The 24,791-nt window shown below is 49.2% G+C and overlaps 1 protein-coding gene across 1 annotated transcript; it reads left to right on the top strand.

Annotated features, from left to right (window-relative positions):
- Nucleotides 1-24,202: 24,202 nt before the first annotated feature.
- Nucleotides 24,203-24,790, top strand: SOX14 (SRY-box transcription factor 14; the record flags this gene model as incomplete). Its single annotated transcript, XM_009500164.2, is given in 3 exon segments — nt 24,203-24,281; nt 24,284-24,759; nt 24,761-24,790. Coding segments are annotated over 3 exon segments (585 nt in total), but the record flags the coding sequence as incomplete, so codon positions are not given.
- Between the last annotated feature and the right edge of the window lies 1 nt (nt 24,791).

Here is a 24,791-nt window from a genome sequence, read left to right on the forward strand (position 1 = left end):
CACTGCCTATTCACCAGGCTTGAACATCTGCCTTCAAAAAGAGATGAACACATCATCAGCTGTTTTGGGATCATCCTGGCTTCTTGTATATAGGAATATACAAGACTCTCCGACACAGCTTTCCTAGAAACACTTCTGTCTGTCCACCTTTCTGGATTTTCCTCCTCACAAATCTGTAGGAGACAACTTTGTAGGTGAGTGACTCGTGTGGAGCAATGATAAGCTTTGACATAGGTCAGCTTCAAGGTCTGTGATTGAATCAAGTCTTCCAAGTTCAAGAATCTCTCCTGACACAGGAGGTGAGCATACCCACTAAGGACTTTGTTTTTTTTTTAACTAACAAGTAACAACGAAGGATTTTGCACCAACATAATGGCCACATATCCTGCTTCTGCTGGGACAAGTCTGAAGATCCATCCACTGTCTTTGGGTGCTCCAAATTTATTTCAGGTTGCACAGAAAGATCTCATTATTCTATCAGTAAAGTTTTCTTCTTAAATAAATGCAAACTGGTCTTTGCAGGATATCACTAAGCTGACTAAGATCCTTCTGTGGACTCAACAGGAGAAAAATAAACAGGTCTTCTACACTAAGTTGTGATGCTTCCCTGTAGATCACCTAAAGCATATTTGGATACTAAGATACAGGTAAAACCCTTCCATCTTTCAGAGTATCACCTCTTCCTCCTACTACCAATGGGGCTGTGGATACAGGGATGCCTTTCCACAACAAAAAGTCTCACATTGTCTTCAGAAGAAACCAACAGACATGCCCTAAATTCAGACAGGGATCGCTGAGATATCTTGGAAAGAGGAAGAGTCCGAAAGCTCCTCGCAGATGGTTCTGGCCCCCAAAAATATCCTGGCTTGTCCCATACATTTGAGTATCAGAGTCGCCATGCTTAGCAAACCTGCCACAGAGCTCCAGAAGAATCACTTATATTCTCCTCATTTGTTATCCTGGGCTACCATTTGATACCGGCTGTGTCTATGTTCTTCCTGGAAGGATGCAGAAGCAAAAAATAAAAGACACCCAGGTATCTCTGCGTTGCATGGATTTATGAAGAGGTAAGGAAATGCATTTTCAATATCTGTGAATTCTCACCGTAACCATGCAAGTTCATGGCTGTCCTTGTGCATAAACAACACGACGAAGTGAGTTATTACCCAACTGAAAGACCGGAGCTCCACACTGGAGGGTGCTTTTGTCTCTCCTTTCACGCCAGCTCCAGAAACCTCTCAGCCAAGCCTCCTCATGGCATGTGCTATGCTTACCTGTGATTTATTGATGATAATCATGGGGCAAGCCATTTGTAATCAAACGTACAACAAAGACATTCTTGTGCTGAGAGGGAGTGATAACGCACCATTTAGTAATTTTTGTGCAGTCAGTAATTTGGAGAATGAATGATAATTTCCCGAACTGAAAATCTGCAATGACAACCCTTAGTGCTATTCACCTCGTGAATAAAGATACCTTACTCTCCATGTCTTGTGATAAATTCCTTTTATTAGGGCCACTTACATGGGACTTTATCTTAATCGTCTTAAGTATGGGGCAGTCTCTGTGGTGAGGTTGGGTCGTTTTTCATTAAGACCTCAGACATGCTCTGTGAAGTAAATAAATACCAGTCAGTGACATGAAAACAGTCATTTAAATGAAATGGGCTTTGCTAACACAATATTCTCACTTACTGTGTACAGCATATCTGCACAACAGGAGATGCAGAGGAACAGGGGGTCATCTTTTACATCCACCTGGGTGGGATGGCCTGTCTGATAGGAAAATTGAATATTTTTGACCATCATAACATTAAGAAACATCAATGCACCACACTGCTACAACATGCACTTTCCTTATTCTAGCAGTATTATTTAAGCCAGCAAGGAAATGCAGCTCCTGTGGCTTTGGGTTTTTCAAGTAGAAACACTGCATGAAAAGCCAAGGTGATTTTAGTAGCTAGCCAGGAGCTCTCCTTGATGAGCCTCATGCTGTAATGTTTTATGGAGCATCTGTTCAAAACTGGGGGACAGGGTGCTGGACACGGTTGGTTTTAAGCTAAACTGATGTTCCTCTCCATGTCACTGGTGCAAATCCAGGCTGGGAGCTGCCATTAAGCAGCATGATGAGTGAGTGGCTTTGTTCTCCATTTCTGAGCACAGGTGCTTGCTTCTTAGGCATCACTGTCAGGCCTGGCAGAGCGGCTGGCTGGTCCTGGAGGCTAGGTGGTCCTCTCCTTAGTATTACATCACAACGTCTCTGCAGAAGCCACCCTCATGCTTGAAGGAGAAACACGTCTCCTCCACCAGTGACACAGTTCCCTTCTGCTCTGTACATATGCCTCATCCCTTCAGCACTGCCCTAAGTCTGGATAAAACTCTTCATGGGGCAGAAACATGGGGTGTTTTTTCCAAAAGGCAGCTGGAGGGCAGACAGGGAATCTTGCTTCTGCCACAGAGCTGGATTATGGTCTTCACTGGTATTGCCAGCACAGGCAAGGATTTGATTTCTATGGCACCAAAAGCATCTCCATAACAAGCTGCAGTGACTATAGCCCAGCAAAAGCTACTGTGGGGAATAAACAGCATTAAAGGTGAGGGCACAAGACAGACTGTCAACCTCACTCCCAGGTAGTTTGGACTTCGGTCACCTACTGAAGGCCAGATGTGGGCTGTTCACTGAAATTGTTACCTGTGGTGTTTGTGTCCATGATCTCTTTTTCTAGCTTTAAGCACACAGCTCCCTACACCTTTTTCCTCTCCTCATTGTAGCTGTGATTTAATTCCAGACAGGCTGCAAAGTTTGGAAACATGCAGATCATTCCTGTTCTATCTTAATCATCCTCACCGGGGGAAATAGAAAAGGAGAGCTTTTTTAAAACACTTGGATAAAATGAACTGAAACGATGAAGTGCATTAAGAACAGGAAAATCTAAATGAGGTGGAAATAATGTCTTAATTGGAAGGGCACATTTTAATCTTCTCTCTCTCTTGCACTTACATGAACACACACACACATATTGGTAACACAGGAGAATAAGGTATAAACTGGGAGACTGCCTTGGCACAATGCAGGCAGCGTCAGCTGGTCAGACACCCCTCAGTCTTTGCTATCTCTGCCCATTGCGCTACCCACCTTCCTGTGCTGAGGTCTCAAAGCCAATGGCCATCACTGCAGGAACCTGCCACCAACAGAATGTCATCACAAGCTGCTCTTGTTATGCTGCTTAGACAGATGGGAAGTGCCCATCTCATTAAGTTGACCATAGACAATATCTCCTACCAGCAAAGTTATGCAGCCAAGACAGGATTCAGGTAGGTGTCTACATGATGTAGGTATCTCCATCACCATTATGGGAGCTTCAGTCAATAACTGGTGGGGTCTATAAAGGTGTTCAGTTGAGCAGCTGCAGGTGTCAACTTTGGGGTGTACTCTCCTGTGAATTTGTGACCCCAAGGAGTGTCAGAGCTCAGATAAACCCTTTGGTGAAAACCAAAGATGGAGAGCGGTCCACTCGGTAACATGCAGCCTGCTGGAATGGTGGGACAGCTAGGATGTACCCTAGCACATCCACCCAGCAACTGAACAAGCAGGCGACTGACTTACGTTTGATACTCCATTGCTCAAGTTTGTGATACAAAAGAGTTTTTCTCTCTGGCCTTACTTGTTACACAGCAAAAGACAGCTTCTAAATGGTAAATTCATGACGCTGCCAAATAGGTCCCAATCATCATCTGCCAGTAGGGTTGGGCTTTTTGACCTGATCAGAAAAGGAATTGCTTTACACAGAAAAGATATCAAAGATGATGTGTGACTCTCTCCATTGATCTGAAAAGAGGCAGGTCACTGGGTGAATTTGGGATTTTAATTTTATGAATCATCTTTTGAACCATGCTCATTGTAGTGCTTGATAGAGTCTGTTTCTCTCTTGATCTCTGCTGATTATATATTTTCTTCTAAATGGTATCTCATTTCTAATATGCTACTATTATTCAAAGTGATTAATTGAAGTCTTTGGTCAGATCTGTATCTGGATATCAGCTTTAACCATGTATGTGCCATACTGAAGTCACATTTTTGATCTGTACTTCCTGAGGCACAGGACATCATTAAACATTTTAGAGACTATGGTGGTTGTATTTCCATGACAGACAATGCAATAAGAGACAAAATCAAATAGATGTAATACTGCTGGCTCTTGAAGATCGTTCACAAAATTAATAACTCAAAGCCACTCCTAACACAGTTTTATGAGCCTGAGCTTTCCCATACACGACTGCTCAGCCCAGTGCCTGTCACTCCGTATCACCAGCCAGTCTTCCAGTGGGAGAGCAGATAGATGCTGGATGGATAACAAAGTGCAGTCCCCATGGGTGTGCCTGGCCCTTCACTGTACTAAACTGTTAAACCTAGCTGAGTTGCTCATCTATTCTTCTCTGGAAGGTACCTATGCAGTTTTACTCTTGTGATTTAAGATGCCTCTCAGTCACCGGGATGATCACCCAACCTTCTGGATTTGCTACAGAACCACTTGAGAAAGAAGTTGCAGAAGAGTCATGTATAGTTTTTTCTGGGGAGAAAACAACTGGGAAAAACCTTTTAGCTGTTATGTCTTCATTCAGTTTTGTTTAGGTTGTAGAGGAGGATGAACAGAGGCAGGTGATGCAAAAACACATGTGAATGTGATGGATAAGAAAACTACCAACGATGGGCTTGTCAGACCTGGAAAAGAATACCAGCATGAGGGATGAAGGCAGCTGCTGGTTTTCTGGGTTGGGAGGAGTGGACTCAAAATCTCTCCTCTGATGAGCACTGGATGCTCAGTCTACTGAACTCTCTGCTCCATTTCTAATAACATAAATTCCTAAGTGAATCATCTAAAAAAATAAATATTGAGGGTACAATTTGCTCCTGTCTGATCTTTGGAAATGCAAATATGATGGCTCCATCAGCAGGGCAGAAGTGACCACATGGATATCCCATTTCAGGTAGGATTGGTGGAGGATGCTATGGTATCAGAAGCTGATACTAATACTGCCCTGGCAATGATTTGAAAGATGGTGACAGGGACCTTCAGCTCATAAAGGATGTCAGCCAGGAGTGGGATACTGTCATCTTCCCCTATACTGTGACCTGCTGTCTATGCATGGAGATGCTGCTCAAGGTGGACATGCCAGGGCTCTATCCCCATGCTCTGCCCACTGGAGACACTCCAGACACCCTTCCTCAGGCAGCCGAGATCAGACTCTGTGTGGACCAGGATGCTTGGGCCATCCTGGGCCTCAAATTAAATGAATCACAGTTAAATAGTGGTGCGGTGCAATGAGTGGAGAGGAGGACTGGCTGAGGCAGCAGGATGCCTGAGCCATCCTCTGTCGGCAAAGTGCTGAGACAACAAACTTAACCTCTCTGTCCACAGCGCGCCTATCAGCCATGGTTATTAAATCCCACAAAAGGAAGAAGAGGAGAAGTGAATAGGGTTGAAAGAAAAAGCACTTTCCCCATTTGGATTACCTCCTACAGAACAGGACCTGCCAGTGAAAGGCGGAGAGTGTAATTGCTGGCCTGAAAGAGAGGGAAAAAAAAAAAGAAAAAAAAAACTATAAAAGGAAAGAAAGAAAGGAGGAAGGGGGGAAAAATTGATAATGAACAATTTATCCTCTGAGCTAACAGTTAATTAATTCTGAAAATATCTGTCAGGCTAATGGTGGGGGGGGGCTGTGCCACTGAACACAATTAGTAAAATAATAATAACAAAAAAGGGGAAAAAAAGAAGAAAAAAAGATTTTTTTAAGGTGTTGCTATCTTCTTAGAGACCAGGCCCTTGGCTTCCCAATGTCATTCTCAACACAATTTTTTTCTTCTCTCCCTTCGTCTCTTTTCAGAAATTGTTCTCATGAATGATTTATATATGTCTAGTTATCTGGAGTGATTTCTATGGACCCGGGCGCATTGCTGCATAATTGTTAATTTTAATGCCATAATAGCTTCAGATGGAGGAAGAGATTAGGCGTTTATTGCACAATTAAATGAAACATACTTGAGAATCACAAAAGGTTCCGTAATTATTTCAGACCATTAATAAAATGGGCATTAAATTATATGGGACACAAAAGGGAAAGGAAATAGATTTTCATTACAGCAATAGAAGCCGAGAGTAGTAATAGATCCTTGTTGAATTCTCTTTCTCTCTCTCTCTCTCTGAAATTAATTGTTGCCCGGCTTATTTCAAAGCAAAATAAAAGAGAAATAAAGTGTGTTAAAGAACCTCTGATGAAAGGGCTTTGTTTGATAAGGACAATAGCCAGTGATACACTCTGGGAAAAAAAAGAAGGGAAAAAAAAAGAGGAAGATTTGATTTTGGCTTCCTGCCCTCAGTCCTGAAGGCAGTACGGGGGCTTCATGCACACACGAGAGCCTCTCCTCCCATTTCCTACACCATGAGGCTATGATGGACAGGAGGGAGAAAGGGGGAACCCAGAAAGTTCCCCCATATATACCCAATGCCCCTGGTGATGGGGCCAGCTGTGGTTTTGCGACCAAACTGGCAGAAATTCTGGTGATGCCCCCACAGAGGGGCCGCATATGGCTTTTGGCTATTTCTAGATAAGACTCCATGTGATTGATTTACCCTAGATGGAAGATCTAAGGTGTACCACAGAGAATGAAGCCACAGCCAGAGGCTCACTGATGTTCAAAGCACAACATCCAGCCCCACCAGAGCCTGGAGGGTTTGTCCTCTGACCAGGCCCTGCAGAGCTTGACAGGGACAACACGAGGAGCTGGGTGAGGAAGAACTGCTATTGCCCATGGCAAAGACAGCCCAGAGCAATCCGGACCTGAATGCCATCAAAATCTCACATTTTGGCTTGGGAAGACCCAAACACAGGACGTGACTGAAAAACATGTCACCTCCAGTGTCACAAGAGCCCAGGTATCAGCACAGACAGCCCTCCTTATAAGCTCTGATCTGCGGCTCCTTATTCCAAAAGTAATTAATTCCAGTGACAAAATGAGGGGGCATGAGCAATATCTTTTCCCCTCCTTGAAATGAGGGACATCCCAAAAATACAGTGCTGACGAGGGAGAGAGGAGTCTGAAGCCCAGCGGGGTAAGTTTTCAGGGGTAGTCAGAATTTCTGGAAGTAAAAAGCAGCACCCTTTAGCAGTTACAGATGCCCATGGGTCTAGGTTATTTAGGCAGTTTGGAAAATCCCACACTGCTTTCAGGCATCTTCAATGTAGTTGAAAATGTGCCCTTGAGCCTCACAGAGTCTGCACTCATCTGAGTGACCAGCAGTACCATTAAGGGTGAACGAGGTCAAAAGAGGGTCATTTGGAGCTAAAGGAAAGCTCATCTTCCAGACTACCAGCCTGACTTCACTGTCCTTAAACTCCTCTGAAAAGCCTAAATGAAAAAAAATACTTCTAAACCATCACTTGGCGCTCGGTCTATGAAATGGTGTGCATTACCAGTGCCTGGCACAGTGTACTCCAGGTTCTGCAGAGGTTTTCAAGAATATCCCTTCCTTACAGAAAGGAAAAAAAAGGAAGAAAAAAAAAGAAAAAAAAAAGGAAAAAAAATTTTTAAAAAAAGTCTTGGCAAAGCAAACTTTATCAAAAAGAATACTATGTCTGAGGAAACCAGAACTAGCTCCCCCGTCAGCCCCAGTTGAGTTTGGCAAGCAGGCAGCTAGGGAAGCTGTCTTCTTGCTGGGACACCAGAATTGCAAAGGGATCAGAAACAAGGAGCGTCTGAATGCAGGAATAAACAAACACGCAAGAAAGCGTGTCTCTTCCTGGAGCACAACTGCACTTGAAAGTTTAGCGCAGCTGACGCAGAGCAGACGCATGGCAGCTATTTTTGGGCTCCATGCAGTGTTTTACTCAGCAGCTGCGCTCTGGGCCTGCCCCCGCTCCCACCAGCAGCGGGAGGAAGCAATCGCCCCATGGAAAGGAAAGGCCTTTGACTCCCCATAGATATGGGTAGTGGGAAGCCGGTGGCAGAGCCGCCCCTGAGAACACAGGGGTTTTAATAACAGGTGTTTGTTGAGGGCAGCGGCTGAACTCTTGCCTTCTTCAGAAGGCAGGTGGGGAAGAGGAAAGAGGCAGGGGAGGTAATGGGGACCCCAGCCACCTCTGTGCTACTGTATTTTGGAAGGGGTCTGGGGAAACCAGAGCAGACAGGAAGATATTTCTGCTGTCCCTTGGCCTGGATGGAGCTCTCCCTGTGACTCCGGCATGCCATGCTGCAGAAAGCAGGGAAGATGGGAAGGGACAGCAGCCCCCAAACCCTCCCAGCCTCCTTTCCCAGTGCGCCAGTGCCGATGCCGCCAGGTGTCCAGCACCATGCTGAGTACCTTAAGCTCCAGTGATGGGATTAGGCCTGAAGAGGAGGCCAGCAGAAAAGGAGTTTGACACAGAGAGACTTAAAGGAGAAACTGGGAAAAATATTTTGAAAAAAAAAAAAAAAAAAGAGGGGGGCTAAGGTGGAATGCTCATCCATGGAGGGAGGAGCAAATCTGAGCCGAAGCAGCAAAAAATGAAGTTTAATAGCTGTAGACGTCAATAGAAGCTGTGGGCTGCTGCGCCAGTGCCCTCTCCTGGGCAGAGGGAGCGCTGCTCCGGTCCCGGTGCGCCCCGGCGGGGAGCGGGGACCCCCCGGGGGAGGGAGCGGGGAGCCCCAGCGAGGGAGCGGGGAGCCCCGGGGGAGGGAGCGGGGAGCCCCAGCGAGGGAGCGGGGAGCCCCGGGGGAGGGAGCGGGGAGCCCCGGGGGAGGGAGCGGGGAGCCCCGGGGGAGGGAGCGGGGAGCCCCGGGGGAGGGAGCTGACCGTCCCGGGTGGGGGCCGAGCCGCCTGAGCAGACATGCGGTGCAGCACTTCAGACAAGCTTCAAGCCCTGCACTGATCTGGTGCAATACCAAATAAGCGAGAGGGTACTTAAAAGGAAAAATAAGCTCGAGGGAGGCTCGGTCAGGAGCTGGGGGGAGTGGGGTGGGGTGGTGGTGTGTACGGTGGAGGAGGTAGGGGGAAGAAAGTCTTAGGGAGATGAAAGAAGGTCAGCATTAGAGGAAAATGAATAAGAAGATAAAATAAAACATGATCAATACAAAGTATTGAAGGGTCTCTAAAAATGATGAGGAAAACAGAGTTTCTTCAGCAGCAGGAGATCAGCCATGTCACCCAGCTGAAAATAAGTAAGAAGACGACTCAAGACACGGGGTGAGTTTGATTTTAATATGAGGGAAGTCCTTTTCACAGCACAGAACACCTGCCCAGCACAGGCATTGTAAGGTCTTGCCCTCTTCCCACCAAGGATGCGCCTAATGGAGAGGAGCAATGCCTTGCCCTCTGCCCTGAGGGCAGCAGTGCCCCTGTCTGTCATCTCCTGATGCACAAGGGCAGAGCAACTCCCACTTTGTGCCGCTTTGGACTCATCCATGTGTGTTGGTGCCACAGTAAACTACCTTTTATATGTCTTGAGAGGAATATGTGCAACTCATGTCCTGCTGATGCAACTACGGAAATGTTGCTGTTGGAGGAAGGACCTGAAATCCAGGAACTCGATGGAGCAGTGGGAAAAATGGAAGCAGGAGGAGACAGCTAATCCCAGTGGCCACCTTGATGTTGGGCCTGAAAGGCACAGTTGAGATTAAGGAACAAAAATCCAATATCACTGTGCCTGGAGCTGGGGAAGGAGGAGGCTCAGGGCCAGCAGTAGCTGGGGCTTGAGCAAGAGAAGCAGGGATGGAGCACCTCTGAGAACGCTCCAGGACAGGAGACCCTTGGACAAGACACTAGAGCCATCACAGCATGTGGGGGATCTTTGCTAAATGCAGACCTTGTGCACAGCCTTAGTCTGTCTTTTGTTTGCAGGCAGATAATACAGGTTATTGGGTACTGCAGAGGGATCTCCACCAGCAAGTTTGAGTATCTTGGTTGAGCAGGAAGATAGTTTGAATCTCCTTTGCCCCTATAGTGCATTATGCTTTAAACATAGGCAGGGTTTTCAAGGTCACCATGCAGACACAAGCAGAAAATACACTGCTTTCTGATATCACCTGATAGTGTAGTGGAAGTGTCCCAGCCCAGTACTTTCTCCTAGGAAAGCCCAACCAGTCCGACCACAGTGGACAACTCCAGCTCTCCTGGTCACATTTCTCCAGACAGTGCTCTGCAGCCCTGCCATGGGCTGAAAGTAGTGCTGAAGCCACCATCGCCCCATGCTCCAGTTCTGTCTTGAAGGGGCTGAGGCTCTTGACAAGCCTTGTGCAGATAATGAGATTAGCACCAGCATGGGGCAAAGGGAAGCAGGAGCGGCCACAAGCGCAGCAACGCATCCTATAGTCTCCAGGCCCCAAGGCAACTCTGCGCTAATGGTTCAGTTCCTCAGATTAACACTGGGAAAGCCATGATCTTGCAGCTTTACCTGCCCTGGCAGAAAGCCCAGCATTCATGGAAAAATCAGGAATTCCTGGATTTGCTCACATGGCCAAGGAAAATGACTGCTCCCTATGCTCCCCCCCTCCAGCATCTCAGTTCATTTTGATGGTCACTGTTGAAAACAGTCACCACATCTTGGTGGCCACAGGCCCATCCCAAAACCATCCCGCCGGTTGGCATTGACCATGAGAGCTGTTGCAGCTGTGATCTTGCAGAGAACAGAAGCCTGTGGCCCCTGCCCTCTGTGCACTCCCAGTTTCACTTGTTTCAGGGCTGTGTGACAACTCCCTTTCATTAACAGGGGCTAACGAGCACCCTGATTATCAACATCCTCATTCTGAGCACCAAAATGACATTGACCCCAGTAAAGCTCTGGAGAAGCCTGTCCTAGCTAATCTAAAACAGGCTGCCAGCACTGGGGGCTTTGGAGAGCAACGTTCATCATGTGGAAACAGGGCAAACTTAGTGTAAAAAAAAAGAAAATCAGCATGAACCTCTTGGTTGAAGGGGGCAGCTGTTTTGTTTCCAGCCGGAGTCAGCCACGCTTGAACACAAAGGTCACCATCGGCGCAAAAAAAAAAAAAAAAACAACAAAAAAAAAGGAAACTGGTGAAGCCAGGGAGGCTGGATTAGAGTTTCCTAGATGGGGGTCAGAGAGGGGAGAGCTTTTAGCAGTGATTTGCACTCCCGAATGAAAGCTTTAGGATTTTGCTCCACTTCAAAGAAAAGATGCCCGGCCCAAGCGCAGCCCCTCCTCGTCACGATGGGCAGGCAGGAGCAGCATTAGCACTGCTCACATGTAAGTGGAGGGAGCAGGGGGCTCACGCCTCTCCTCCTGTGCAGCTAAAAACTTGCAAGGGAGATTTCAAAGCGTGGCACAAAGATTTAGCTACCCGGCTTCCACTGACCGTAGTATCAGCTGAACAGCCAAATCCCCAGGCAGAGCTTCCCAGACTCGCTCCCTCCTTCCCAAAAGGCACTGCTGCTGTTTTGGTTTGAGGTACGTGTTGGGTATTCAGGAAGGACGTGCATCACCTGAGCCCATCTTGCAGCTCTGCTGCTTGCCACCGGTGCAGAAGCTCAGCAATGGGCAAACCCCAGCCCTGGGGCATGGGTTCTGGCATGTCCTGCAAGAGGGTGATCCTTCCCTCCCGGCTGCACCAGCACAGACTGACCCTCTTTTTGGGCTTTTATACAGTGGAGTCCTGACCTTGTGCATATCCCTCTAGCTTATTCTTGCAGACTTTTAAACTCTAATCAACTATCAATACATCCTAAAATGTTTCTGGCACCTCCCCATAGCTTGACACATCGATCCTCCCCTCTAGGGTCTGGAGTTTCTTTGCTGTTTCCTCATCCCAGGTGATTTGGATTGGCAGGTACAACCTCAGCTGATGTAGGCTGCAAGCTGGTCCTTTCACTTCAGTGGCACTGAGCTATTTCAGAGCCGCTGGGACCTGCCCGTGCTGCTCATTGCTTTTCACACAGGACGGTGGAAGTGGGAGTGTTTTACAAGGTGGCCTGTGCTGTCAGCCCCACTCTGACAGCGAAACTGCTGCGTTATCACGCCAAGCAACTGAACACCTCCTTCTACAGACCCCCACCCCTTCAGCAGCCCCCCACAAGCCCCAGACTGTCCCCTGCCTGCCTCCACTGCTCCCTGGGCTCCGGCAGCTGCCACCTGCCTCCACTGCTCCCTGGGCTCTCTGGGCTCCAGCAGCTGCCCCCCACCTCCTCCCCACCCATAGCCCACAGCTAAAATACCTGCTGCTGCCTGATTTTGCTCTTACACCACTTCCCAGAGGGGTAGAGCAGGGCATTTACACTCCCTTTTAAAGACCTCCTGTCTTTTTTTTTCTTTTCTTTTACCTGTGATGCTAAAATATTGAGGGCAGAGCAGTACTCCAGTGTTTTAGAACATTTATTCTCCTGAACAGTAGCTTAAAGTAGAAAAATGCTGCTATCCCTGCTATGTCCCCTGCATTTCATCCTAATTTAAGTTTGTAGCATTCCCGTTTTCTTTTCCTTTCTCCCTTTTCTTGAGGCGCTATTTATTTTAGATTGCAAAATGTGGAATATTGGTAAAGCTATTTTTTTTAAATGAAAAATTTCTGGAGGAGAAACATTCCTGTTTTGCAAAGGAAAGAGAAAATGCATTTGCACCCTTGAAATTTCCTGCACTAGAATAAAAAGCCTTTCCAGGGAACAGGGCTTGAAACACAAATGATGTGCAACAGCAACAGAAAAATGGAAATGGGCAGCATTTGTGCAAACAGCTTTTTGCACTCTTGCCTTAGAAATCAGGCAAAGTTTTCAGAAAAAAAACCCAAAATGCCCAGGATACAATTTTACTGTCAGTCCAAGGCTACAAAAATAAACCCCAGATTTTGGAGGAAGGACAAACGTACTGAACGCCACTCTGCCCAGCTTTACTATGACCAAAGAGATACTAAACCTTCAGGTAGGAGCCACGGGGTTGGCCTGGCAGGAGAAGCCTACCCAGACTCCTTTCATGGCAAAAAGGCTCTGCTTGTCCTCTCCAGCCAGTTCAGAGGGATCAGACGTCTGGAGCAGAGAGACCTGGAGGTCACAGGGTTGCTGCTAGGACAGAGCAGTACACGCTTGGGGACATGCTGGGAGGCCATATTCCCATCCCACTTTATTTCTGGACCATTTGGTCCTGAGGTCCTGCTGAGGATCAGGAGTGAAGCCCTCTGACGCAGGCAGCCAGCTGCATACCTAACAGATAACGATTAAAGGGATCGCATGAGTCAGAGAGAGTTTGGACTGCAATTAAATACACAATCAGGACTGATTAATTGGAAAAGAATCCTTATCCGTAAACAGAAGAAAATACTTCACTCACCGCACGTGTTAGGGCAACGATGGGGATCAGCAGAAGGCTTTGCACGGCCAAACTGCCTTCCCTCAGGACTCAAGCACGCCTTTAACCTTCGGGGAAACTGTGTGCTGGGGTGGTACCAAAGCCAGGAGCTGGTGAGAAGAAGCCACACAAGAAGGAAAATTTTCTTCTCCTGTTTTTTTTCTTCATAGTTGGAGTCAGTTTTGGGGACATGACACTGAAAAGCAGCGTATGCACAGAAATAAAACTGCAATCCTCACTTTACCTCAGTGGTGCTGCTCTAGTAGAAATGTGTTGTCAACCCACAGGGGAAAATAACATGGGAATAAGAGTAAAGAAAGGGGCTAAACTACTTATTTCCTCTGCTTTGATTCATTTCTGAGGCTATCTCCTCCTGTGTTGCTGACTGACGACAGCTTGAGATGCTGAAGTCGGTTAATTGTTATGAAACCCTGGAGCATTATTGCAAGCCATCTGAAAACACAGAAGGGAGCAATAATCACCTGTGATTCTGGTGAGAGAGTTAATCCTATAAAACAGGGGGATTCATCAGTTTGGGGAGCACATAGGACCAGTTTACTCATCTGCAGTGAGCCTCCTCCATACCAAGGGGTCAGATGCAGTCCTTTGGGCTGAGATGGGACCCATCAAAAAATGAAAACTTTTCAAAAAGTGCAAGTTTTCAAAAGCAGGAGAGAGATGGAAATTGCTCAGCTCTGATTTAGGGACTCCAGTGGCTGGAGAAAGGAAGGATGCCAGCAGAGATAAAGTAGAATGAGCCCCTGGCTGAGGACGCAAGGGTGTCATTACATAGTTGCTTGTTTTACAGCATCCTAAAGGGAGGTACTAAGCTAATTGATGCAAAGTTGTCTTTATCCTGGTAAAACTGTGCAGTGACAGCTCCTTTGGTCTAAAACCCTAATGTCTCCTCCTGGGCAGGTCTGCCAGTGCAGGAGCCACGTAGACCAGACTCCCAAGTGAAAACCAGCACTAAGCAGGGCTGGGAGGGAAGAGGATGTAACGGTCTGGGTACAACGGAGTGGCCAATATGCCTACATACATCTGAGAGATGGCTTGATCATCACAGGCCATTGGATCACAAAAGAGTCAGAGCACCAGAGGGAAATTAAGGTATTTCTTTTGGGCTTATGCCCTGGACTATGTTTGGATAGATGGGGTAGCCTGACCTCACGCCTGCAAGTAGTCCTTCCCAGGGGAGGGTGGTGATCAGGGGAGTTATCTGCATGCCCCATGCTGGAGGGAGCATGAAAAGTCAGTGCTGCGCACGATGCACTCATTCTTTCTCCTTGCCCTGCAAATTTTAGCTGTTGATTAAATCCCTTTTCAGAGGGGAGCATTACAAGGCTCCTACGTGATTTTCCAGGCAAAGACCTCTCTGCTCATTCGGTGTTTTCATTCTCACATCGGCTTCTGCCCACTGAAAAACAACAGTAATTGGATGTGTTTAAATAGCACTGCTCATTATTGTTTGTCCAGTAATCAGAGAAGTCTCCCATCCCCTGCAAACTGACCGCCACATGCCACGGAGGAAGGCTAGCCACAGCTTCTCCTCCTCCTCTCCTCCCACCCACATGCCCTCACATCTCCACCCTCCCCAGGTTGTGTGTGCAAATTGTATGCCAGTGATAACAAGTTTTGTTCCCTTTGTGGCCAGTGGTTCAGCGGAGATACATTGAGGCAACCTCAAGCTGTTTGTTTGTTGGAGCGGTAACTGTCTGCAGAGGCAAAGGGCTTGAACAGTGGAGATGGGGCTGATCCTCTGTGCTGCTTTGGTTTCTCAGTGGTGGGGACTGAGGCAGACGGTATAACAAAAGGGAACAAAACACCATTCATATATCTTCCCAGGTGCACTCTGCCTGGCGGGTGGAGAACATATTGCCTTGGTGTGTTGGCTCTTGGAGATGTATGGGCAGCACTGGTTGGCTTCTGTGAAAGCTTGGATGTCAGGTGCCTAGGTGGGCACCAACACCCTTGGGTCTGACTGCAGGTCAGAGTGGCCTTGGCGAGGACCACCATTGCCATGTGGCCACCAGCCTTTATTCGAGCAGCTCCCTTTGCAGGAGGAGGAGGGGATTCCTGCCTGGTGGAGCAGGTTTGCACTAAACATCTCCTTGGTCCTCCCTCTTTGCTCCCATCACGCGCTAGGAAGCCCCATCACCAATTCTGGCTCAGAAGCAGCAGCAAACGGCCTGAATCACCATTCAGATGTAGGTACCAGACCAATAATGAGTATTTGCCGTCAGCACATTGGCCACACATGAGCCGTGCCATGGCTCTTTATTATGACTAATAGACACACTTGCAGAAATCAGAATCTATTTCCAAGTGATTCATGAGTGTATCGGAAAAGGAAGGGGGTGAACAACAGACTAAATACACCTGGTAATTTATTTGCTATGAATAATTTGAGCAGCCCCAAGTGACGGAGATATCTTAGTTATTTATCCTGGGGGTGAAATTTGCAGGTGCTGCAGACTGGGTGTGCTCCAGAGCAGGCCCTCCCTTTAACGTTTGCCTCCACCACCCCAGTATAAACCTCTATGGCCATATTTGGAACAAGATATAAGACATGCTTCTTCCAAGTCTTTCATTAATTGCTGTTTCTGGAATCTCCTGCTGGCTAAATTATTCCCTGCAGAATCCCTCTCTCAAGGGTTAGGAAAGGGTTACTGAGCATGCCTTCCCATTTGGGCTGGGTGGGTGGAAATATCGTTGGCTTTCATCTCCAAACCTGTAAAGAACAAGCAGCTGCTGGAGAGATGGGTGTCTTGTAAATCATTGCAATAAATAAATAATGAAGCGGGTGCTTCACTCAGCTGTAGGCACGGCTCTGTGCAAGGGCTAGGTGCCGGCCCCCCAGGCCCAGCTCTGGAGGAGATGCCTCTGGCTGCTCTTCTTTGCTGTGCCCCAGAGTGGGTGGTTTGCCCTCACGTGGCTCCTGGGGAGCATTGGCTGCAGTTTTGGGTCAAGGTTGTTGGAGTTTTTCCTTATGGGTTGCAAAGATGTAATTTTCTGGAGCCCCGCCCCACCGTGTTAGTCGGCAGAATAGCTAATGCAAGCAGCGGCTCCTCCATATCTCACGTTTTGTGTCACCATATTGTAACTGTAGGGCTTTGTCTTCTGGCACCACCGGACTGTGATTCATTTAATTATATTTAGTGTTAAAATTCAGAGAGATTTTTCCATCAAATATCTTTGTATTTGTTTCAAGAAACAAATGATTAGCATTAGTATTCATTAGTATTCGTGTTAACAATTGATAAAAGGCCCACTACTGTAGTATCTGTGCATAGCACACAAAATTCAATTAAAAATATAATAATTTCCTCAAGCCATGATCACATAATCTGTACCATCCCCCAGAATTAGTTCCTGCAACTTCCCCCAAAGTTTACTGCGGATGGATCTGTTTTCCAGTGAAAAAGGGCCCTGAGTCAGGGATGCTGTGGTCAAATGAGCAGGACCAGGCTGGGGAGGGCGGGAGGGCGCATGTACAGCACAAACCAGGAATGCTTTTCAGTAGTGCCAGGCCAGGGCAGCTCTTCTCCCAGTCATCATATCTGTCCTGCAGCAGAGTTGGTGTGCCTGGATAAGGCTGCAGCCTCGACCCAGGCAGGGTGGATCTCCAAATGGCTCAAGGTATTAGGGTCTTCTCCATCCAAATGCTTTGCTACCTCCATCCCTCTGGTTGAATCATTTTTTGGAGTCCAACTGTGATGTTTCCTTCTCTCCTGGCTCTGCAGACTTGTTTCACAGCCTCGCCAGGTAGAAGGTCAATCTCACACCCAAGGAGGGTGCTGGAGACCATCACGTGTCTGGAGACCACAACCCTGCCACTTCCTCTTGAGGAACAGCTTCTGCAGTCCTGGAGAGGATGCTAGAGGGGCTTTTTCCATACTGCTGGGGACTCACTGCCAAACTTCCCACCAGCATGTGGTGTCTGACATGGCATCTAACTCACAGCTAACACTCCAGAGCAAACAGCCAGTCCACTCAGAGTCTACATGTAATGTGTGGGCATCTTCCCTGCTCAAGGACATGTGACATTATTCTGCTCTGCTGAGCCTCTCAGCAGAGAGGCTGGGGGTGAACCAGCAAGGACTTTTGCCTCTAAGAGGGATGGATGCCACCATGAAACTCTGGCAAGCAACAAAAGCCATCTTGGAGGCATCTGGGCTCCTGCAAAGCCATGCTTGGATGGAAGCCATTGCATTTTCAAACAGCATGGGTGGGTACATGCTTTGTGGTTTTCCTGAAGCTGGTTCACTCAGTGAGGTCAGTGTCAGGGCTGAATTTTCAGTAAAGAGCAGAACTGACTGACTGTTTAGACCTCGTTTCACCAGTTCAGTCCAAATCTGTCTTTGCAAGTCAGGCTTGGTGCTGCCAACCAGCATCTCAATGTTCGATGTGCTTTGCACAGAGTGAAGTCTACTGAGGGTCTTGGATTTGAGGCAGAGGAGCATCTGACCAACAATTACTACCATGGGGCATTTCTTGCTTACTGGAGCATCTCTTACAGCTGTGGTCCATCTCCAGAAATTCGGGACCTAAACAACCCACTTAAAACCTCCCCGCATGCTCTGGAGGTTATCCAGATTATTTTGGACAATGTGGCGGGTGACTTCTCCAGGGCTAAGGCAGACAGCACTTGGCCATCAGTGTTCCTAGCAACCTACCTTTATACTGGGAATATGTCATGTGGAAGAAATGGCCTTCAGTGCTTAAAATATCCCAACCCACCCCTGGAGCTTCCCCCTGAGACACTGAGAACAGTTGTATGAGTGGGGAGAAGAGAGGTCTGGAGTCCTTGCAGTAAGATAAATTGGCTGTTTATTGGATCCTTGATGGGTCTCGAGTGTTACCTTCTCACAGGCTTTGTATTTCTGGTGAATATGTTTAACTCAAGTGCCATATCAGTGTATGTGAGAAGAGCAAGGAGGAAATTATATGGCTCTTGTGTGGTTTGAATCGTAGGTGGGAAGTTAAAACGTGAGCTTAACCATGCTGTGGGCCTGGCTGTGTTTACGGGGGCAGATCTTTCACAAGAGTGGACACACTGACCAAAGAGGGCAGTTTGACAAAAAAAATCTAACTCCACCTTGTCAGTATGTCTGACAGACCCTAAATAAATGGAGTGGACATGAATTGAACCACCCTTCACTAAAATAACAGATGCTCCTGAAACTTAAAGCACCGTAGCCCTCAGGGACATCTGAGGCAATTGCCTTTAAACACCATTCGTCTCATTCAGATACCCAAACACAAAATGTGGTACTGGGGGAGAAGACACAGATTTGCAAGAACCCTGAGCCTATGAACTGGTGTTGGGATGACATAAATTGACAGAAGGAGTATTTTCCTCCATATCTTTGCATCTTGACCAGACCTCCACTTCTCATGTTATTTAACTGTAATAGAAGAATAACAGCAAGAAAATACTTCTGAGCATATCCTCTGTTTGCAGAAAACAGCAGTTGGTCAGGTTTGTCTGAGCTCCATGTACAGCTTTCGAGTAATGTCAAAGATCCAGAAGAAGGTTACTCCAAAGCTCACATGAAATAGCAAACCCTGCAGGTCGCTTCCTTCCCATACCAAGCTTCTCATCCAGCCTTGGACCCGCCTCTGTGTTTCTCCGTGCCTGGGGTGTAGCTGGGAATAATCACACTTCCATGCTTCATCCTGCGCCAGGGAGGATGCCTGTATTACAGCCGATGAAGCCATCAGCCTCCCCAGAAATGGAGGCAGGTGAGTGCCTGAGATAAACAGTTCAGCCTTGGCACTTTTCTTGAAAGTTGCTGCTTCTATTTCAGAGCTTGTGTGCCTGAAAGCCTGTCTGTTTTTTTCTGACTGTATCAGTTGGTCTAATAAAAGATACTACCTTTCCTTACAAGCCTGCTCTGCACTTCCGAGCTTAGGTCGTTTATCCTTCACTTCATGCTGCTGACAATGACTGAGGCTCCCTGGCCATACAATATCTGGGAAGTCAATTCTGTGTCAAGCCCCCAGGTTTACGTGCATGGCTACAGTGAATATACTTATTTACTGGAGAGGCTCGTCAGTTCTCCCTCCTGCTGCTTTTGCTGCAGAGAAAGCGAACAGTGATCTCCATGGGCCCTTCCCTGGGGAGGTGGGCTAATGCACCCAAGGACCTCATGGGGCTCTACAGCGTGGGTCTACCCAACGTAGAGGAATCCCGCTGGGTTTCCACTGGACATTTCTCACCCTGGAAATGATGAACGACTCTTTAGCCACTTGTTAGCTATGATTTAACAGCTAATGTTGCTGACAAAAGGCCAGGAGGTGGCACAGAGGTGGCACTGCCCCAGGAGTCTCTTGCAGGGGTTGCACCCAGAGACCCTCTGTGGGTCCTGTGGAGCCCAAGCCGCTGCCTGACTCTGTGTGGGCAGTTTGGTGCCCTCTGCCCCAGCGTTACGCACTTCACAGTGACAGCAATGTCAACCCAAGTGGCTGCTGACCTGGCTACAGTCAGTATTGCTCAATGCAGCACTTCCACACGAACACACACAAAGAACTATGATTAATTTTATCATCTGGGAAGGCTGCTATAATTCGGGGCACAAAATCATGCTGTAAGCAGTCCCACTGGCTCACTAATCAGGACCTTCACCCCTCCCATTCCAGGGGCTGTGAAAAGACCTGCAACAGTAAAATGCACTGGACCTGCCCACGGTGTCGGTAGGGGACAGGTTTCCCAGCATCGGTGGCTCCCCAGGGTGACTGGCCACACTGCGTGGTTATCACCTGCATGGAGCCTAAGCCGGGAGGGAAATCCCCTGGCTCAGAATTATACATCACCTTCCTCATCAGCAGACTATGAAAAAATGTATGCTGCAAAAGAATAATGAACAGATCACCTGTGAGAAATGAGTTCTGTAAATGCATATAGCACTGTGTTAAAGGATGGGGCGTTTATAGGAGCTCATGTAGTATCACAGATAGATAAAAGGAGCAGAACAAAAATTAAGTTTTTGAAAAAATTAAGAAAGGGCTGTAAACTTCAGTTTCAGGGCATAAACCAGGTCCTAATTAATGGGGGCTGAGAGGAATTGGGGTTTTTTTTGTAGCAAGTTATTCCACAACTCTCTCCCACAGAGCGTGGTGCCTTCCCAGGAAACATCTCTTGTTGGCCAGACTGAGAAAGCAGAATCTGGGCAAACAAGATCATGGGATGATCCAATCTGCCACATCCATCACTGCTACCCTCTTCTGTCACGTATGTGCAAGGTAGTGACCTGCTCCATTAAATCTCCCCGTGCAGAATGCTCTGTCTGTGCAACTATTTGTAGCTGTAGTTGCATGAATGCTTTTGTCAGGGTTGGGGGGCACTGAGCAAGAAATATTGTGACCACGAACAAAGAATAACCCATAAGTATGTAGTCTGTTCTGCACAGTATCTGTGAATGCATCAGTGCTGTGTGTTTGTATGAGCTGGTGTGTGCATATATTTTACGTACATATATATATCTCTCAGAAAATATTATTTGATGGCATGTGATTAAATGGGTCTTCTTTTAATATGTGGCACATGCGTAAAGAAATGTGTGTATGCACTTGCATGTAAAATAACCAGATACGAAGGAAAAGTATCAAAATAATCAGCCTGTGCGCTGAGCTATTCTATATATTTGCAACAAGCATTGCTGTCGGTGGGAGTATCACCAGGTCACGCAGAACAGCAAGGAGGACTGGTGTCCTCAGTGCCTGTGAAAAGCACCAGAGACTGGAAAGTCTTTCCAAAATGTGCTCCCTTCAATTAAAAATCAATTACAATTCGCCTCCCTTTCCTAGCGCCTGAAGCACAAAAAAAAAATTCTTTAAAGATCCATTATTTTCCAGCAACTAAAAGTTTGGACCGGGGGTATTTTCGAATTATAGTTGCTGTGCTCCTTGCCTCTCACTTTTGGCAGTTGCAGCACTGCAAGCCCGACCGTGATTCCTGCGAGGAGGACAAGGAGGAAGATGAAGGCAGAAATACAGCTCTATTTATACTGACATTAGATCTCAGGCTACATGATGTCATCTAATTTAAAGTTAACTCCAAATGAACTATCTCCAAGAATATAATTTTAATGTTTCCATATCAGGCCGTTCTTATCTTTCTGCATTACCATGATATCATTCGGGAATAATAATCGCCCTATTAGTTTTGGTGTCTACACAAGCTGGCGAGGAGAAATGGATTCCAGTCACCGCCCTGGAAATCGCTGTTGTCTCAAAAAAAAAAAAAAAAAAAAGTACGAAGTTTACAAAACCCGTCCTCGGGGGATGTACAACTGCAACAGATGCCCTTCCAGGACAGATGATTTAGGGTAAAATGGGAGTATTTAAGGATGGAAGCGTTGGCATCTCGAAGAAATATCTCTTTTTCTTCTCTGCCTTTTTTTTTTTTTTTTACGGGGGGCATATATGGGATGTAAATGAACAAAATACAGCCTGAAATGCCCCGAGCTGATGGGAGAGTGTGCGATGCATCAAGGCAAAGGCACCAGCCAATGAAAGCAAGGCTGCCGATTTTTTTATCATCAATATTGCGAAGCAACATTAACTGATTGGAAAGACTTTTCGGGAGCAGGCAGAGCCTGCGAGCCATCACTCCCTTCCGACCGATGTGACTTGCTACCCGGCTTTTTGAGAACGGCGCCAGGTTTCCCTCCTTTAATCTTCGCGAGGGATGAAGAACGATATAATTCCCCCCACCCCCCAGAGAATCTGAGAATAAACAATTAAAACAAAATGAGTTTGTATTTTAAACGGTGGAGGGGGGAAACACAATGTACTGGGGCGAGGGGGTCGGGGGAAGCGGCGCCAGCGCGGGTTTAACCGCGGTCTGGGTTTAACCGTGGTCCAGGTTTAAGCGCCCGCTCCGCGGGGCAGAGCCACGGCAGCCGGGGCCGCTGCTACCGGTGTTCCCACGGGGGAAGTGGGATAAAAAATAAGTTTCCACGCGTGTCACCCTACCACGGCCACGTCCAAGCCCGCCGGTGCCTGCCGGGGTGGGCAGCACTCGGGGTCCCCCGCCCCGGCCCGCGGCGAGCGCCCCGACGGGGCTTCCGGGACCACGCGTGGCACGGAGCTCCCCGAGGGGGGTTAACATGGCAGGCAGCCGGGGGGGGGCAGCCGGGGGGGAAGGGGCCGCCTACACCCCCCTTTTTTTGTTTGCGGGTCCCGTATGCATGCAGCGGCTGCTGGGGGTGGGATGCTCGGGGAAACCCACCTTGGGAAGGGCGAAATTTCCCCGGAGACGGTCCGGTGCCGTCCCGGGGGGATGGGGGGGGAAGGGGGGGGGGGGGAGCGGGGTGTGTATGTGGGGAGGAGCGGGCCCCCGCTTTGGACACGCGGCTCCCGGCCAGGGCTGAGAAATTCGCGGCTCATTTCTGGGCTCAACGAAAAAAAACCGCTGGGATGGTGTTGTCGGCAGCAGAGCCAAAGCCTCCAGCGCTGCCGGCCCCGTCCAGGTGAGCGGACTCTAAATCATATGCCCCCCTCTTCTTCCTCCTCCTCCTCCCCGACCCCCCACACACAGGGCTCTGCCGGGAAATGAAAGTCATTTATTGCAAGCGGAAAGGAAGAAAGGAAATAAGCTCGAGGGTGGTGTTGGTGGTTGTTGTTATTATTATTATTACTATTAATTGGAGGAGGGGGTAGGTAGGTACCCACCCACAGGGGCATCCCGGCACGGAGCGGACCGGGCAAAGTAACCGGCGGAGCGGCGGCCGTGCCCCGCCGTGGGGTACGGGGGGAGCCAGCAGGGGCCGGGGCGGCCGCCCCTCACACCCCCCAGCCGCCCCGGGCCCCCCGCCCGCCCGGCTCCTCGTTTCTCTGCCCGGTCGCTCTCGGAAAGGGGAGGGCGGGGGTAGGGGGCGGCCCGGCAGGGGCTTTTCGGAGCAGGTTTGTTAACCAAAGCAGGTGCTAAAAACCAATAAGCCTGGAACAAACGCCGTGCCCCCCCTCGGGAGCCGGGACAATTGTTTCCATTTAATAAATATTTTCCCCACGGGCGTTTCGCGGGAGGCAGGCAATTATTCAAAGCAAGCCGGGACGCGGGCCGGCTCCCGGGGTTAAGCGGGGCTGCGGAGCTGGGAAGGGGAGGAGGAGGAGAAGGGGGGGGAGTAGGATTGTAAGCGGGAGAACGGCCCGGCGCACGGCGGAGAGCGGACGCAGGAGAGCCCTCGACGGCGGCGGCCAGGAGCCCGGAGAGCCCCGGAACCGTCCCGCTCCGCACCCCGGCGGGATGGAGGGAGGATGGGGGCCCCCCCGCGCTTCTCTCGCCTTCCCCGCAGCCGCTATTAGTGCAGCAAAAAGCCTTCCTTTTAATTCTGCGCCTTTGAAGCGGGAGATGGGGGGGGTCCTCTTTTTCCCCTCCTCTCTTCTTCTTCCTCCTCCTCCTCCCTCCTCTCCTGTCCCCCTCCCCTCCTCTTCCTCTCGCCCTTCCTCTCTCCCTCTTTTTAAGCGGGTCCCCCTCCGCGCTGATTGGGCGCCGGCCGCGCTGTGAAACGCCCTGCCGCTATGTCAGCCTGCGCTCCGCAGCCCCCAGCCTTTGAACTGCCCCGCTCCGCGCCGCGTCCCGACCGCCGGCCCGCAGCTGTGCCCGGCGGGCCCGCCGCCCGCCTAGCCGCGGGGCCACCGCTCCGCGCCCCCGCCCCGGCAGGGCTCCCGCCGGGGGACGGCGTTGGCGGAGGACCTGTGATGATCAGCTGAGCCCGCTCCTCCGGCTCGTCTTTTTCCTCCTCCTCTTCCTCCTCCTCCTCTTCCTCCTCCCTCCTCCTCCTCCCGCCGCCGTCCGGCGCCCCCAGCGCGCCCCACACCGCAGCGCCCCGCCGAGCCGCCCGCCCGGCCCGGCCAGGCCCGGCCGAAGCATGTCCAAGCCCAGCGACCACATCAAACGCCCCATGAACGCCTTCATGGTGTGGTCCCGCGGCCAGCGGCGCAAGATGGCCCAGAGAACCCCAAAATGCACAACTCGGAGATTAGCAAGCGGCTGGGGCCGGAGTGGAAGTTGCTCTCCGAGGCGGAGAAGCGCCCTTACATCGACGAGGCCAAGAGCGGGCTGCGGGCGCAGCACATGAAGGAACATCCCGACTACAAATACAGACCCCGGCGCAAGCCCAAGAACCTGCTCAAAAAGGACAGGTATGTCTTCCCTTTGCCTTACCTCGGGGAAACTGATCCCTTAAAGGCCGCCGGGCTTCCCGTGGGGGCCACTGACTCTCTGCTGAGCTCCCCGGAGAAGGCCAGGGCTTTCCTGCCCCCCACCTCAGCACCTTACTCCTTACTTGACCCCAGCCAGTTCAGCTCCAGCGCCATTCAGAAGATGACTGAGGTTCCTCACACCTTAGCCACCAGCACCCTGCCCTACGCCTCCACCTTGGGATACCAGAACGGGGCGTTCGGCAGCTTGAGCTGCCCCAGCCAACCACACCCACACTCACCCCTCGCCAACTAACC

The sequence above is a fragment of the Phalacrocorax carbo genome, chromosome 7 (genome assembly GCF_963921805.1).
Source record: "Phalacrocorax carbo chromosome 7, bPhaCar2.1, whole genome shotgun sequence".
Classification (NCBI taxonomy): Eukaryota; Metazoa; Chordata; class Aves; order Suliformes; family Phalacrocoracidae; genus Phalacrocorax; species Phalacrocorax carbo.